We start from the raw sequence: 18075 nt of genomic DNA, 5'->3' as shown, positions 1-18075 counted from the left end.
AAAACAGTAGAAAACAGTAGAAAACAGTGAAAACAGTGGAAAAAAGTAGAAAACAGTGAAAACAGTGAAAACAGTAGGAAAAAGTAGAAAACAGTGAAAACTGTAGAAAAACAGTGGAAAACAGTAGAAAACAGTAGAAAACAGTAGAAAACTGTAGAAAAACAGTAGAAAACAGTGAAAACAGTAGAAAACAGTAGAAAACAGTAGAAAACAATAGAAAACTGTAGAAAAACAGTAGAAAACAGTGAAAACAGTAGAAAACAATAGAAAACTGTAGAAAACAGTGAAAACAGTAGAAAACAGTAGAAAACTGTAGAAAACTGTAGAAAAACAGTGGAAAACAGTAGAAAACAGTGAAAACAGTGGAAAAAAGTAGAAAACAGTGAAAACAGTAGAAAAAAGTAGAAAACAGTGGAATACAGAGAAAACAGTGGAAAAAAGTAGAAAACAGTAGAAAACAGTAGAAAACAGTGGAATACAGAGAAAACAGTGGAAAACAGTGGAATACAGAGAAAACAGTGGAAAACAGTGAAAACAGTAGAAAACAGTGGAAAACAGTGAAAACAGTGAAAACAGTAGAAAACAGTAGAAAACAGTGGAATACAGAGAAAACAGTGGAAAACAGTGAAAACAGTAGAAAACAGTGGAAAACAGTGAAAACAGTAGAAAACAGTGGAAAACAGTGAAAACAGTAGAAAACAGTGAAAACAGTGGAATACAGAGAAAACAGTGGAAAACAGTGAAAACAGTAGAAAACAGAGAAAACTGTGGAAAACAGTGAAAACAGTAGAAAACAGAGAAAACTGTGGAAAACAGTGAAAACAGTGAAAACAGTGAAAACAGTGGAAAACAGTGAAAACAGTAGAAAACAGAGAAAACTGTGGAAAACAGTGAAAACAGTGAAAACAGTGAAAACAGTGGAAAACAGTGAAAACAGTAGAAAACAGTGGAAAACAGTGGAATACAGAGAAAACAGTGGAAAACAGTGAAAACAGTAGAAAACAGAGAAAACTGTGGAAAACAGTGAAAACAGTGAAAACAGTGAAAACAGTGGAAAACAGTGAAAACAGTAGAAAACAGTGGAAAACAGTGGAATACAGTGAAAACAGTGAAAACAGTGAAAACAGTAGAAAACAGTGGAAAACAGTGAAAACAGTGAAAACAGTAGAAAACAGTAGAAAACAGTGGAATACAGAGAAAACAGTGGAAAACAGTGAAAACAGTAGAAAACAGTGGAAAACAGTGAAAACAGTAGAAAACAGTGGAAAACAGTGAAAACAGTAGAAAACAGAGAAAACAGTGGAAAACAGTGAAAACAGTAGAAAACAGAGAAAACTGTGGAAAACAGTGAAAACAGTAGAAAACAGAGAAAACTGTGGAAAACTGTGGAAAACAGTGAAAACAGTGAAAACAGTGGAAAAAAGTAGAAAACAGTGAAAACAGTAGAAAACAGTAGAAAACAGTGGAAAACAGTGAAAACAGTAGAAAACAGTAGAAAACAGTAGAAAACAGTGAAAAACAGTGGAAACAGTGAAAACAGTAGAAAACAGTAGAAAACAGTAGAAAACTGTAGAAAAACAGTAGAAAACAGTAGAAAACAGTGAAAACAGTAGAAAACAGTAGAAAACAGTGGAAACAGTAGAAAACAGTGAAAACAGTGGAAAAAAGTAGAAAACAGTGAAAACAGTAGAAAAACAGTGGAAAACAGTAGAAAACAGTGAAAACAGTAGAAAACAGTAGAAAACTGTAGAAAAACAGTGGAAAACAGTAGAAAACAGTAGAAAACAGTGAAAACAGTGGAAAAAAGTAGAAAACAGTGAAAACAGTGAAAACAGTAGGAAAAAGTAGAAAACAGTGAAAACTGTAGAAAAACAGTGGAAAACAGTAGAAAACAGTAGAAAACAGTAGAAAACTGTAGAAAAACAGTAGAAAACAGTGAAAACAGTAGAAAACAGTAGAAAACAGTAGAAAACAATAGAAAACTGTAGAAAAACAGTAGAAAACAGTGAAAACAGTAGAAAACAGTAGAAAACAATAGAAAACTGTAGAAAACAGTAGAAAACTGTAGAAAACTGTAGAAAAACAGTGGAAAACAGTAGAAAACAGTGAAAACAGTGGAAAAAAGTAGAAAACAGTGAAAACAGTAGAAAAAAGTAGAAAACAGTGAAAACAGTGAAAACAGTAGAAAAAAGTAGAAAACAGTGAAAAAAGTAGAAAACAGTGGAAAACAGTGAAAACAGTAGAAAACAGTAGAAAACAGTGGAAAACAGTGGAAACAGTAGAAAACAGTGAAAACAGTGGAAAACAGTGAAAAACAGTGGAAACAGTGAAAACAGTGAAAACAGTGGAAAAAAGTAGAAAACAGTGAAAACAGTATAAAAACAGTGGAAAACAGTAGAAAACAGTGAAAACAGTAGAAAACAGTAGAAAACTGTAGAAAAACAGTGGAAAACAGTAGAAAACAGTAGAAAACAGTGGAAAAAAGTAGAAAACAGTGAAAACAGTGAAAACAGTAGAAAACAGTGAAAACTGTAGAAAAACAGTGGAAAACAGTGAAAACAGTAGAAAACAGTAGAAAACAATAGAAAACTGTAGAAAAACAGTAGAAAACAGTGAAAACAGTAGAAAACAGTAGAAAACAATAGAAAACTGTAGAAAAACAGTAGAAAACAGTGAAAACAGTAGAAAACAGTAGAAAACAATAGAAAACTGTAGAAAAACAGTAGAAAACAGTGAAAACAGTAGAAAACAGTAGAAAACAATAGAAAACTGTAGAAAAACAGTAGAAAACAGTGAAAACAGTAGAAAACAGTAGAAAACAATAGAAAACTGTAGAAAAACAGTGAAAACAGTAGAAAACAGTAGAAAACAGTAGAAAACTGTAGAAAAACAGTGGAAAACAGTAGAAAACAGTGAAAACAGTGGAAAAAAGTAGAAAACAGTGAAAACAGTAGAAAAAAGTAGAAAACAGTGAAAACAGTGAAAACAGTAGAAAAAAGTAGAAAACAGTGAAAAAAGTAGAAAACAGTGAAAACAGTGAAAACAGTAGAAAAAAGTAGAAAACAGTGAAAAAAGTAGAAAACAGTGAAAACAGTAGAAAACAGTGAAAACTGTAGAAAAACAGTGGAAAACAGTAGAAAACAGTAGAAAACAGTGAAAACAGTGAAAACAGTAGAAAACAGTAGAAAACAATAGAAAACTGTAGAAAAACAGTAGAAAACAGTGAAAACAGTGAAAACAGTAGAAAACAGTAGAAAACAATAGAAAACTGTAGAAAAACAGTAGAAAACAGTGAAAACAGTAGAAAACAGTAGAAAACAGTAGAAAACTGTAGAAAAACAGTAGAAAACAGTAGAAAACAGTAGAAAACAGTGAAAACAGTGGAAAAAAGTAGAAAACAGTGAAAACAGTAGAAAAAAGTAGAAAACAGTGAAAACAGTGAAAACAGTAGAAAAAAGTAGAAAACAGTGAAAAAAGTAGAAAACAGTGAAAACAGTAGAAAACAGTGAAAACTGTAGAAAAACAGTGGAAAACAGTAGAATCAGTAGAAAACTGTAGAAAAACAGTGGAAAACAGTAGAAAACAGTGAAAACAGTGGGAAAAAGTAGAAAACAGTGAAAAAAGTAGAAAACAGTGAAAACAGTAGAAAAAAGTAGAAAACAGTGAAAAAAGTAGAAAACAGTGAAAACTGTAGAAAAACAGTGGAAAACAGTAGAAAACAGTGAAAACAGTAGAAAACAGTGGAAAACAGTGAAAACAGTGGAAAACAGTAGAAAACAGTGAAAACAGTGGAAAACAGTGAAAACAGTGGAAAACAGTAGAAAACAGTGAAAACAGTAGAAAACAGTGAAAACAGTGGAAAACAGTGAAAACAGTGAAAACAGTAGAAAACAGTAGAAAACAGTGGAAAACAGTAAAAAAAGTGGAAAACAGTGGAAAACAGTGAAAACAGTAAAAAAAGTGGAAAACAGTGGAAAACAGTGAAAACAGTGAAAACAGTAGAAAACAGTAAAAAAAGTGGAAAACAGTGGAAAACAGTGAAAACAGTTGAAAACAGTGAAAACAGTGGAAAAAGTGGAAAACAGTGGAAAACAGTGGAAAACAGTGAAAACAGTTGAAAACAGTGAAAACAGTAGGAAACAGTGAAAACAGTGGAAAACAGTTGAAAACAGTGAAAACAGTAGAAAACAGTGAAAACAGTACTAACACAAAATCCCTTCTCTCTCTGATCAGGTCCAGGCCAAACCGGAGAAGAAGCCAGGCACACCTCCACCGGTTCCGGCCCTGGCCCCGACCACACCGACCCCCCCCCCGCGCACACCCAGCCCCCCCCCGGCTCCGGTGATCACCACCCCCCCCTCGCCGCCCCCTGCCATCAACATTCCCAGGTTCTACTACCCCCGTGGGCTCCCTGCCATGGGCCCGGCCCCCGGCCACGACGCCGCCATCGCTGCCATCGAGGCGGCCTACACTGAGTTCGAGGAGGAGAAGGCGGACATATATGAGATGGGCAAGATCGCAAAGGTCAGCAGTTCAACAGCAGACATTGCAATGATAATGATAATAATAAAGATTTATTTATATTACACTTTTCATACAACACATGCAGCTCAAAGTGCTTTACACAATGACACATCACAAGTTAAAAATAAACAACAAGAGGTACATGTAGCAAAATATAACATGTTATCAGGTTAATAGACGCAAGGAGGTACAATGTATGATAATACAAATAATATAAAATAAATAATGTTTTCTCTCTGACACATAAGACACAAGGTGACTGAGTCGATGTAACAATATAAAATATAAAACCCCATAAAACAAAGTGAACATATACAGCCCAGTCTCACGGCATTTCGTGTTATAGCCACGAAATATATGTAATCTATTGATTCGTGTTCACCAAGCACGATTTTAAAAGCAATGTATTTCTATTGGTAGCATGTTTCGTGCCTGCACCACGTGTTTTTGTCCGGTCGGGTCTTGGAATACCAGAAGCTGTGTGGTTCATAAAAACATATTCTTACTCAATATCTTACCCTAACCCAATCCCTTTTATTTTAAATTGTATAATGTCTGAGTTTTGTTGCCGTCCGTGAGGTAATGAAATGGAGCTCAGAGCCTCAGAATACTGAAATCTGTATTTTTTTAAATATTTTTTTCCTTCTAATTTGTTATTATGTGGTGCAGGCACGAAACATGTAGTTACCAATAGAAATACATTGCTTCTAAAATCGTTCTGTCAGAATACTGAAATCTCAATTTTTGTAAATCTGTTTTTCCTTCTAATTTGTTATCATTTACATTGCTTTTAAAATCGTGCTGTGTGACACGAAAAAAAGGGGAAAATCGTGTTGGTGAACACGAATCAATAGATTAAAAATCGTGTTGGTGAACACGAAATGCCGTGAGACTGTGTTGACATATAGGTACAACAGAAATACAAATAAAAACATTATGACATATAAAATAAATAAAACAATATAAAGGCAGGTAGATAATTAAGACTAAATGTTATCGTCCTTAGGAACCTGCTCTGAAGTATGAAGCATCAGAAATTTGAAAAGAACAGCATCAATATTTCTTGGCACTCATGTAAGATTAACATCTTGCTACCAGACGCATTTACTCCATGGAGACATATTGTTCACATATCACTGCCCACACATTGTCTGGTTGATGCAGTGATGTAACAACAACATATTTCTAAGCAGTGTGATCTTTGATTTTGGAAAGAAAACAATGCGTTTTGATGTTTGTTCAGAACTATGAAAAAATCAGCATCAATATTTCTTGTCGGTAATTCATGTTTTGATCTTCCTACGACACAGATTTAATCCATGGAGAAAATAAATGTTTTTCAGATATCGCTGCCCACACATTGTCTGGTTGATGCAGCGCTGTTTTTGAATGCACTCTTTCCTAAGCAGTCTTATGACCAACTCAACTCTGTGGTTTGAACAACATGCGATTGATTTTCGGGGTAAGTTAATGGTTGTATTGTCTTTCTGTTCAGGCATGCGGGTGTCCACTCTACTGGAAGGGCCCCATGTTCTACACAGCAGGCGGTGAGAGGACGGGCTTCGTCTCCGTTCACTCCTTCGTTGCAACCTGGAGGAAGTAAGAGAGACCTCGAGTTCATCAAGTCCTACACATCCTAAGTCTTATCAGTCCATTTTAACTGTCCAAAACTGTCCTCTCCTGCAGGTTGTTGCACAGTTGCCATGACGATGCGTCAAAGTTTATCTCGCTGCTAGCCAAACCCAGCTGTAACTACCTGGAGCAGGAGGACTTCATCCCTCTGATGCAGGTACAGTTTAATCAACATCAATCAATCGTTGTTTCAGGTAGCAGAGGTGGGAAGTAGTGGAGTACAAATGCTTTGTTACTGTACTCAAGTACATTTTTCTAGTATCAGTACTTTACTCCACGACTTTTTACTTTTACTTCTTACATTTTGAATACAAATACCTGTACTTTCTAATTTCCAAACAAGCTGGTTCCTTTAGTTTGAATGTGTGTTTGGTGGCGTGATCATTATTATTTAGAGTCATTGCGTGCCTATTGATTTGAACACGATCCGTGTATCCATCATTTCCTGGTCTTCTCTAAAGAAGAGGGAGCAATGAAAACGTTGTCATGTTGCCGTTGTTCACCATGGAAACATTCATTAGCTAACAATGACATTATTGTTCTATTAATATAAAGGGAGGTCAGGTACTCTTTAAAACAGCTGCTAGTTATGGGTACTTTTTGCTTAAGTACATTTCAAAGCCCATACTTCTCTACTTTTACTTGAGTGAAGAAGTTTAGTCAGTACTTACTACCTCTCGCCACCTGAACAGTTTCTTCTCCTCCGCTACCGGCCTCTTAAACAAGTTCCGGCCCCCCCACTGACACTTTACCTCTGCCACATCATAGACTATATGCATTACATTAATGCACACAGTGTTCATACTCCTTTCTGCACATATTCCTATTTCACATTTCATAGTTTATATTCTAAAATTTGCTTTAATACAATTCTGTTTCCATGTAAATTACTGCTTTATTTAATTAACAGAGTATTTTCAAACACGAGTATCTGTACTTCTACTTGAGTAAAGGATGTGTGTACTTTTGCCATCTCTGTCAGGTTGTATCAAAGCTCTTCTCTCTTTACATGAAAGAACCACAAAACCACATTCATGCATTTGCAGAAATAAAGATGATGATATACAGTAAAAGACAAAGGATTGTATTTTGAGATTTGAAGAGCATTATCTTATAAGAATATATAAAAAGGAAATAAACGACATACTTAAATAAAACGACAACGATATGGATATACTAAATACAAGACGTGTAAAGTAAGCCTAAGAATTTTACAGACAGACATTTCACTCTCTCCGTGCTGTCTTCTGTATTTACCATCAAGACTGTTAAACACCTGAACTGTTGTAACAACATTCATCTGCTACTTACTGTAGTAATTATTTATCTATTAATCTAATATATCATTCCAATAACTTGTATATAGACTCGTATTGCACTATTCCACTTTTTTTTGTCTCACTTTTTTTAAAACTATGTTTCTTTTTGTATTACTTTCAATATAATATACTTTAATATTGTCTGCTTATCTGTATTATTGTGTTGCATTGTTGGAGAAGCCTGTGACCTAAGATTTTCAACGACATAATTACTCTGTAGCTGTTTAGTTTGACGATAAAGAACCTTGAGCCTTGAAGTCGTATAAATGAAGTTTTTTTTCCTGTTTGTCTCATCAGGACATAGTGGACACGCATCCTGGACTCACCTTTCTGAAAGATGCGCCTGAATTCCATTCCCGCTACATAACAACGGTAAATGGCATGAAAACATCAGATACACTTTTGTTTCATTTGATTACTTTCGTGTATTTCAATCTGACAATAGGACTACTAACATCAACATTGTATCAGTCCGCTGTGGTGGGTATTATCGAGCAACATCTTGATTATTCAAGTATTATTCTTTTTTTTAAAACATGTATTTATTGATTTTTTTTACATTTTTCACATTACACACACACACAACCGAACATTCCCCAACATTAGACAGATGGCAGATTACAAAATAATGCTACAAAATAAATAAAATAAAAAAATAAAAAGTGTGCAGTTACTAGAAATCAGTTTAAAGCACAGACCAAGAATATAATTACATTAGTAAATTAACAAATTCAACAAAAACATTTAGAGTTTTAATGTACTTCTCATTTATTATTTCCATTCGATTCTAATTCTACTTCTGTCCTTTAAAGTTTTAAAATATACCTTTTGAATCCATTCAACATGTGTGACCGCTTAAGTTACTAGATGCATTATAAATCACTTATTTTACAGACGTTTCATACTCAACATTCCACGAAGATATAAAATATGATGTATTGTACCGTCAAAAAAAAGATAAAACCATCGCTGCACTGTGCAAAGCATCGAATCAAAACCATCAGTATCAAATATCTGTGACATCTCAGAATGTAGTGTGTGTGTGTGTGTGTGTGTGTGTGTGTGTGTGTGTGTGTGTGTGTGTGTGTGTGTGTGTGTGTGTGTGTGTGTGTGTGTGTGTGTGTGTGTGTGTGTGTGTGTGTGTGTGTGTGTGTGTGTGTGTGTGTGTGTGTGTGTGTGTGTGTGTGTGTGTGTGTGTGTGTGTGTGGGTACAGCGCAAAAAAAAGGTGCTTTAGAAGAGAAAGGTTTGCTGAGTATAAGTGCAGAGATGCAGAGGATCGTCACGGAAACACTGAAGCCCCCCACCCCCCCAAAGGGGCCCCGACCCTCCACATGCCCATATTAAGACACTTCCTTCAGTTTAGGCCAGCTGACTGGTGGGAAGTAGTGGAGTACAAATACTTTGTTACTGTACTTAAGTACATTTTTCTGGTATCAGTACTTTACTCTGGACTTTTTACTTTCTACTTCGTACATTTTCCAAACCGGTTTGTTCCTTTAGTTTGAATGTGTGTTTGGTGGCGTGATCATTATTATTTAGAGTCATTGCGTGCCTATTGATTTGAACACGATCCGTGTATCCATCATTTCCTGGTCTTCTCACCATGGAAACATTCATTAGCTAACAATGAGATTATTGTTCTATTAATATGAAGGGAGGTCAGGTACTCTTTAAAACAGCTGCTAGTTATGGGTACTTTTTACTTAAGTACATTTCAAAGCCCATACTTCGTTACTTTTACTTGAGTAAAGAAGTTTAGTCAGTACTTCTACTTATACCAGAGTATTTTTAAACACGAGTATCTGTACTTCTACTTGAGTAAAGGATGTGTGTACTCTTGCCATCTCCCATGACACATTAGTAGCCCTGGGGGGCCAGTCCATGTCCCTGGAAATGGGTGTTAATCCGCTCTTTACTAAGCCGAAGTGTTGTGTTTCAGGGCAGAGAACACGGCCCCCCTCGTTTCCATGGTATGCTAAAGACCTGTCTGACTCGTATTGTGAATGAGGACAAGAATATCAGTTGTAGATTGAATTGTGGGTAGGTCTTCCTCATGGAAAGATGAGGCCTACGGTTAAAACAGCCGGATGACGAGGCCTGGAAAGATCCCATGTGAGTTTCCAGCTATTTTATAGAGTCTGTCCAGCCTGACAGCTCCGGGTCAGAGTCAGACCTTTCGTTCTCGATCCATTTTTAGACCCCCATTAGCCAAAAAAAAAAAAAAAAACACATTTCACAGTCTCTCCACTCTCTCAGCTATTCAAATATCTTAAGCTTTATATTTTGACTGAAAATGTCAAACTGTTTTGGCGTGTGTTTTTATCTCTTGATTTCTATTCTTATTTATTATGTATGAATGCTGCACTATTTCTTAATGCTCTTACTGTCTTTCAGTTTTGTAAGGCACTTTGAATTACCTTGTTTTGAAACGTGCTATATAAATAAACTTGCCTTAGCCTAATCTTTTAGGACAAAAGCAGTCATGGAAACAGTCGAGGCAAATATCTGACTATGTATAATGCTATATTTGGTACATGGTTTGATTTCGTGTCTTTTAGTGCTTTCTATCAAACTGATATCTTTACCCTCTGCTAATCATAGCCTCTTTTGACACTCTCTTATCCCAGGTGATCCAGCGGATATTCTACGTGGTGAACCGTTCGTGGACGGGTCGTATGACCATGATGGAGCTGCGCAGGAGTAACTTCCTGCAGACCTTGGCCCTGCTGGAGGAGGAGGACGACATCAACCAGATCACAGACTACTTCTCCTACGAACACTTCTACGTTATCTACTGCAAGTTCTGGGAGCTGGACACTGACCATGACCTCTACATCGACCCCAAAGACCTAGCCAGATACAACGAACACAGTAAGGACCACTCAAAGAGTCCCGACTGGAACACATCCAGACCATACACATCTGCAAATGTTTAAACTATATCAAGAAAGAATCCAGGCCTTAAAATCAAAATAGATATGTATAGGATGTATAGATTATAAAGAGGCAGATTTGTTATTTATGTTATGGCTATATAAAAACATTTTGGCCAGTAAATAATCAGAAAGACACTGTTTTGGACATTCCCTTGCGTATCTTCCACTTGCTCAGCTCTGACTAGCTAATGTAAAAACGGCCGCTGTTTGTCTCAGACTCACCGCTCTCTGATGTGGAATGCATTACACCGTTAACTACGTTAAATGACCACTTAGCCACATTTAAATTAACTTACTCAGTACTTACGCAAGTGGTTGAACTGTATGCTCTGTGTTTAACAACAGTTTCCATTTGTTTCTGAGTCTTCTAACAAAATTACATTTGCTTACTTTTCTCATTCTCTCCTGTGACAGCATCCTCAAACAGAATCATTGAAAGATTGTTTTCGGGGGCAGTCACTCGGTAAGTGGAAACACAGACATGAACAAACACAGTGGAGTTGATTACTTCACCATGATGGCAGTGTTGAATGTGTCTCTGTTGTTTCCAGGGGTAACGCTGTGCAGAGGGAAGGCAGGATGAGCTACGCTGAGTTCGTCTGGTTCCTCATGTCGGAAGAAGACAAGAAAAATCCCACCAGGTGATTTACAATCGTTCGGTCCTGCGTGATTTAGCATCTGTCAGAGCAGTTACTCCCCCCGCGTGTGTCTAATAAACATCTAGAATCCCAGGTGTGTAATTCATTGTGCGTTTGTTGTTTCTCCCCTCCAGTATAGAGTACTGGTACCGCTGCATGGATGTGGATGGCGATGGTGTTCTGTCCATGTTTGAGTTGGAGTATTTCTATGAGGAACAGTGTGAGAGGATGGAGAGGATGGGCATCGAACCGCTGCCCTTCCAGGATTTGCTGTGCCAGATGCTCGACCTGGTCAAACCTGAGAGTTCAGGTTAGCGTCAACACTCACTCTTTTTAAGAAAGTGGCATCTTGCTTCTCACCCTTGCTTTCCAAACTTCACACCTACTGTACGTCTGTTTGTGTATCTGTTGTTTTTCTCCAGGTAAGATAACCCTTGGTGACTTGAAGCGCTGTCGGATGGCCCACATATTCTTCGACACCTTCTTCAACCTGGAGAAATACCTGGACCACGAACAAAGAGACCCATTTGCTGTGCAAAAGGTGAGCATTCGCATCTGTATGTGTCATATACAGCCAAATTGCAGGAGCTATCAATTTGAAGGGGAATACAGGATTTTGATTTCCTTCCTGCAAAAGAGAAAATCGTTTTTTTTATAATTTTGTATTTTTTTTTTAATACAATAGACTGCTTTGACTGATTTACTCCCATTATATCTCCATTCATATCACTACTGGACACATGGGCTACAGGGTTTTGATACATCCACATTCCCAGGTTTCGTTTTGTATTGCCATGAAGTAACTATTCTTTTTGTGCTTTTTCTTGTGTGTTATCATATCTTGTAAAATAAACGATGAACTCCTCTCTTTCCTGTAAAACACTGATAGTTGCTGTGTATGTGTTGTTTCAGGACGTTGATAGTGAAGGTCCAGAGCCATCGGATTGGGACAAATATGCCTCAGAAGAGTATGAGATCCTGGTGGCAGAGGAGAATGCAAACGAGCAGCTTCACGAAGGGTACGAGACACACACACACACACACACACACGCACACACACGCACACACACACACACACACACACACACACACACACACACACACACACACACACACACACACACACACACACACACACACATACCATGCATACCCTAACCAATTATTCACCCTAAAATGTATGATTCCCCTTATGGGGACCTCCATTTTGTCCCCATAAGGGAAGCCAGTCCCCAAACGTGACTGTGTAAACAGATTTAGGTCCCCACAAGGATAGCAATGCTAGGCCACACACACACACACACACACACACACACACACACACACACACACACACACACACACACACACACACACACACACAACTCACCTTTTCTATCTTGCCTTCAACTCCTAATCCACTAACCCCTCGCCCTTATTCCACCTAGCTTAGCACTTTTTACTTTTGTTGTTATTTTGTTTTACTTGCTTGTAAGCACTTTGAGCACCAGGAAAAGCGCTTTAGAAATGTAATGTATTATTATTATACATGCCTATGTGCATCTCCAAGTATTGAAATACACAATATGGTATCTGAAGATGAGTTTGTTTGTCAGGACAGTTAAACTATAATCCAAATTAACCAGATTTGCTGTGTGTTGTGTTTTCAGGTCTTTTGATGATGACTATGAGTCCGAGGAGCTTCAAGTCTCAGGAGAGATTGGGAATAAAATGGAGAAACTGGTCATTTCCGACCTGTCAGCATAAAACTCTTCCCAGGATTCTTGGGTATTTTTCCTGGAAAAAAAATGGATTGAAGTTCCCTTCAGAGTGGAGCACCAAAAGATGCATGGACATAAAGACAGAGGGAAACATCTGTCTCTCGATGACTCTGGAGCCTCCTCAGAGCGGACTCATCGTTTTTCGTGTGTTTGTGTGTGACCGTAAACCAGTACTGTTCTGTGTCTGGTGCAATATCACTTCTGTATTTATACAGAGAACTGTTTCACTGCCTCGTGCTCTTTGATCCGTCCGAGAGAACAAAGCGAAAGATGGTGGGGAGAAATGTACTATAAGCTCTTAAAGTAATCAAGATAAAATAATCTCTGTGTACTTATAATGTAAATGTGAATTTTTATACAGACAATCCTGCCAAAAGACAATCATCTGAAGGTAGACAGACGGAGACCTAGTTACACAAACAGTGTCCTAGTTATAGGATAAATATTGAGACAGAAATGGACAATTATTGTGATAGGAACTGAAAAAGAGCATTCATCTGCTCAATAATGAGACATCCAGACAGACACTGCCATCAGTAACCTGCTGCCCGCACAGCATGTCACTGTGCTCCTTGTTAAAGGAAGTTGTTAAACCTCCAGTCCCTTCAGGAAGGAATCATGTAACAGTATTGCTGATTGTAACAGCACCTCTCTGTGGCCAGTCTGTGTCACTGCAGGACATCACACTCACTCGGTGCATAAGGGCTGGCCAATTTTTCCAAGAGAGGGAGTTCAGTTTGAGCTGCTCTATTATTAGTGCAGCACTATAAGCGCTCCACCTCTGGACTCCCTTTGCAATTATTTTTAAACCCTAGAAAAAAAGTGTCTGACCACAGTCAGGCCACAGTGAGACATATGCACATAAAATGATGCGTGTTGACAAACATATCAAACTCTCTGGTAGAGTTTCCCACACATTTCCACCTGTAACCTTTGCAATAATGCAATAGCATAGGAGATGTGAGCTGTTCCTGTCACTCATGCAATTATTCAGCACACAGTGTTTTTCTCCCTTCCTTGTTGATTATGTACAGTACCTGGTTATTACGTTGATCTGTTTCTGAAATTGATGCCAACATTTTTATTTGTTCCGCTTAAACATCTCTTTGTCATGAAACGTTTGATAATGAAACTTTTTTTACACACCACTGCCTTTTTAAAGGGACACATCCCCCAAACAATGGCTATTCTCACACCTTAGGTATTATAGCCTGCAGATAGTTTTGGTTTGATTTGCAAAAGTGTTAGGAATCTTTGCGATTTCACCTCAACCATATTGCAGTGCAAATAAGGGGAATTTAGTTATATTTAAGCTTCTTCATTTTTCTTGGCTTTTTGCAACAGCGTCATTTTTTAATTGTTATTGTATTTGCAGAAATCTCAGAGATGGATACATTACAATTCAATCAAATCAGAACTGTTCACATACATAGATATACTTAGTTAAATGTAGCTTTTTAATTTGAATAAAACGACCCTTTATCTCTATCACTCCCAGAGACAGCTGCATGTGAACACTGCCCTTACTGTAATAGCTAGCAGTGTGTGTGCTCGGAAATCATGATACAGGGGTGTGTTCTAGGAGCGTGTGATGTGTAGCTCTCAGTTTTCGGGCTGATAATACGTCATAGTTGTTGCCATTGGATGTGGTTCCCAGGGTCAGAGTGTGTGTGCACGCTAGCATAACTCTTTAATTAGGAAAGGGACAGCTTTGGTCCTCAATGGCTTCAAATTCACTGCCATATACCTCCTTCACAGACATTTACTGTACACACACACACACAGACAGACAGACAGACAGACACACAGACAGACACACAGACAGACACACAGACAGACAGACAGACAGACAGACAGACAGACAGACAGACAGACAGACAGACAGACAGACAGACAGACAGACAGACAGACAGACAGACAGACAGACAGACAGACAGACAGACAGACAGACTTTAGTTGCTATCAAAAGGGAGAACGCGAGTGGATGCTGTAAGGACCCTAAGTTGACCCTTGATGCTCTATTGCCATTGTAAATGTGCCTGACTGTGTATTAAATATATTATTATAATAATAACTAATGATAAGCCATTATAGATATAACGGCTGCAATTTGTTGTTGTATTTTGATGGTTTGTATTGCTGTGCCACTGTGTGGCTCGGGATAAGGGGGGTAAATTATGATGGATGGATGTTTGTATGTTTGTGTGTTCGATGCACGGTGGATATCATCAGAAGAAATTGAGGATCTGACAATCACAACATATGAGACACATCTCACGTGGAGACCTCTGGGACTGATGCTTTTTCTCGCTGTGGCGACACACACACACACACTCACACACTCCCAGGGAGACCAGCTGATGGAGACAGTGTTTGAGAAGAACTGTTGAAGGCATTGGGACTCCGATTGTGTCATGATGCAGCATCAAGCCGGGAGAAAAGCCATGCAAAACTTTTACTTTGAAATTAAATCTCTACTTTGATCTGTAGACGGAAGACTTTTATTTTGATGTACTTCCTCTGTGCAGAGGAGACTTTAGTAGGCTGAGACGTGTTCAAATACTGATGATTATTGTATTGGCATGGCTTTCTTTCTTTCTTTCTTTTGTTCTTTTTTCCTTACCAACGCCCTTCTCTTCTTTCCCTTTTCTTTGCCCAGCGCTGTCATTTGTTGCTTTTTTTGAAGTTTAAATAAAAATATGTTTCAAGAATAATAACTCTCCTTGAAGGTTTTTTACGGTTGCCTACGTACAACCCCCTCCTTTCCCCTCAGACACACAAACAAGTCACACACACACGTTCGTCATCCAGCCCTCCTTGTGTACACACACAGTGTACAATAAGTGTGTTTGTCTGCACTGAGGCTCAGTAGAGTGTGCTTTACAGCCTTTTAAAGTTCTGAGTGTCTGGCGTTCTGACCTTCTACCTGAAGGCTGATTTATTTGGCATCCATATCAAGAGCTTCAAACTAGAACATGATATCCTCTTTCAAAAACGTTTAAATTGATACTGTTAACACTTCAAGGTTGGTGAGGTTTTTAGAGTTTGTTTCTGTCCTCAAGTACAAGGGGTGATTAGCTCATTTCATCAAGGGTACTCAACACTCATGTCTTGGACTGCTACTGGCATACCTGACGTCAGCAGCTCTGTACCGAATCGCTTGCGTCACTGTTGTCATGAGAAACATTGGACCAAAACAGGAAGTCCTGGATTTTCTTTGTCTCATAGATAGTTTTGTCAATGTAATTTGGTACAATTCATTTGTGGGGCTTTTCAAGTGGACCCTTCTGGTACTACTAAGTGGGATGACTTCTTGACCAGTATCATCATCCTCATCCTTCCCCTCTTTAGTAGAATATCATCTGTGTCCTCAACTATAGCAACTATAATCAGGCAACTTTTAATGTCTCTACCAATCTATGTTGTAGATATTGAGATACTTTACAGGGTAACTTTAACATTTGACTTTCTGGAGGCAATACAGGAGATATAAGAGAATCGGATAAAAATCAGTACCACATTTCATGGCAAAGTGTCCAGTAGTTGTTCAGGTATTTACTGACATGTTCATCCTTAAAGCCATGACACTAACATGTAGGGATGTAACGAATATCGCGATTTGACGGTAAATAAATGTCTCAATACCGTCGTGAGACTGACCAAATCTACCGTGATTTAAAAAAAAAAGATTTAAATATATTTTTTAAACTTTATTTAACCAGATGGTCCCATTGACATGATCGATCTCTTTTTCAAGGGAGACCTGTCCAACATGGCAGCAAGTAGGTTACAACATGAACATAAAACAACAGATAACACAAAAGGACATGGTATTTACAAGGCTACATGTACATACCTAGAGACAATGACAAGTACCAACAGTATATTTATATCTCGCCCTGTCACTAAGCCTCACCTTCTTGGCAAACACTGTATTGTTTTTGAAGTGGTGGAGAGACAATGCACAGTTTTATCCACTGCTGTCACCCATGGCCAAAGCATATCTCTCTGTCCCAGCAACATCAGTACCAAGCAAGAGAGTTTTTTCCACAGCAGGGGATATTGTAAACGCCCAAACATCCCAGCTTCTACCTGGAAATGCTCATATTCCTAAAAGATAACCTTGATGATGCTGAGTGAGTGAGTTAGAGTTGGGTTACTTGAAAAACTAAAGTGAAACTTGATTTATTCTATTGCAGGTCTGATTATTATATTGTTGACACTTTAAAATACTACTATCCTACTAAAATGCTGTACAAATCAGAATTTTTTTTTTTATCACGATATTATCGTACCGCCAGTCTTTGATATCGTTACATCCCTACATGGCTGAAGGCTAGGCCTCTACATCAAGACATTTTTAGTCTTTAACGTTATTCTCAAAGTAAAATTAAGTTCATATTTGAAGTTTGTGTCTCTACTGGGACGTGTCTCCATGCTTTAATGTTCAAAAAGCTCTTTATTTCTCTCATACAGCCTGTGCTGCAGCACCTCTTTTCACCCTCTGTCTGAAACCAGAGCCCAGTCTGCTCTGATTGGTTAGCTGGCCGGCTCTGTTGTGATTGGTCAACCGTGTAGAGATGTCTTTTAGCACATCATGTACGATGTGATGCAAGTAGCTCTTGGCCATTTTGATTTATTCAAAGTAGCTCTCAGATGAAGAAAGGTTGGAGACCCCTGCTCTAAGTGATGATGTCACGCACTAGCCATGAACAGTCCGTCCCATAGACAACCATTATAACATCTAAAACGGGCTGAACATTTACCAAAACTTAAACTGTGATATGTCAAAAACTGTAAAAGATATAAAAAGTCTGAATACAAATTTAATAGCTGAACGTCTTGTGACCGTTTTGAAGTTAGAATGAAGTCTCTAGCTGAAAGTACGTGGAAGGAGTATCATTTTGCACACGGTGAAGTGAAAAGAGGATTTTAAGAGTGTTGGAGTGCTAGCCAATAGAAGCGCGAGTCTTACAGTATATAGTGATGTCACTATGTTACAAAAGTAAACAAAGGAGTCCAATCGAGGCGTTTCAGGCAGGAGGGGAGTGTGTGTGTGTGTGGAGAGAAACTCCCTCTGGAGGGAACACAGGGATTTCATCCTTTGAAGACCATTTATATGTGTGGCGGTGTGGTGCGGCTAGGTGTTAGAAGTCGGTTGCTGACAACGCCACCTGGGGGAGTTTCGCCCCCCGGAAATTATAAAAACTAGGTCTAATACTGATAAGGACAATCAGGTTAGTTTTACAACCCGGGCAGAGACAG

The 18075-nt window shown here is 38.2% G+C and overlaps 1 protein-coding gene across 2 annotated transcripts in view; it reads left to right on the top strand.

Annotated features, from left to right (window-relative positions):
- The window catches only part of ppp2r3a (protein phosphatase 2, regulatory subunit B'', alpha), a 71334-nt gene extending 55832 nt beyond the window's left edge, over nucleotides 1–15502 (top strand). For both annotated transcript variants that reach the window (XM_079640382.1, XM_079640383.1), the window contains 11 exons: nucleotides 4234–4524; nucleotides 6020–6123; nucleotides 6211–6313; nucleotides 7773–7847; nucleotides 10104–10347; nucleotides 10827–10875; nucleotides 10964–11053; nucleotides 11185–11360; nucleotides 11473–11591; nucleotides 11963–12069; nucleotides 12700–15502. In XM_079640382.1, coding sequence (XP_079496508.1) covers nucleotides 4234–4524; nucleotides 6020–6123; nucleotides 6211–6313; nucleotides 7773–7847; nucleotides 10104–10347; nucleotides 10827–10875; nucleotides 10964–11053; nucleotides 11185–11360; nucleotides 11473–11591; nucleotides 11963–12069; nucleotides 12700–12796 — 1455 coding nt within the window. In that variant the 3' untranslated portion in view covers nucleotides 12797–15502. The remainder of the gene's footprint in view (nucleotides 1–4233; nucleotides 4525–6019; nucleotides 6124–6210; nucleotides 6314–7772; nucleotides 7848–10103; nucleotides 10348–10826; nucleotides 10876–10963; nucleotides 11054–11184; nucleotides 11361–11472; nucleotides 11592–11962; nucleotides 12070–12699) is intronic.
- The last annotated feature ends 2573 nt before the right edge of the window (nucleotides 15503–18075 follow it).

Source organism: Notothenia rossii (assembly GCF_949606895.1).
Source record: "Notothenia rossii genome assembly, chromosome: 7".
Lineage (NCBI taxonomy): Eukaryota > Metazoa > Chordata > Actinopteri > Perciformes > Nototheniidae > Notothenia > Notothenia rossii.
The sequence above is the reverse complement of the archived record's forward strand: the minus strand, read 5'-3'. Positions and strand labels throughout refer to the sequence as shown.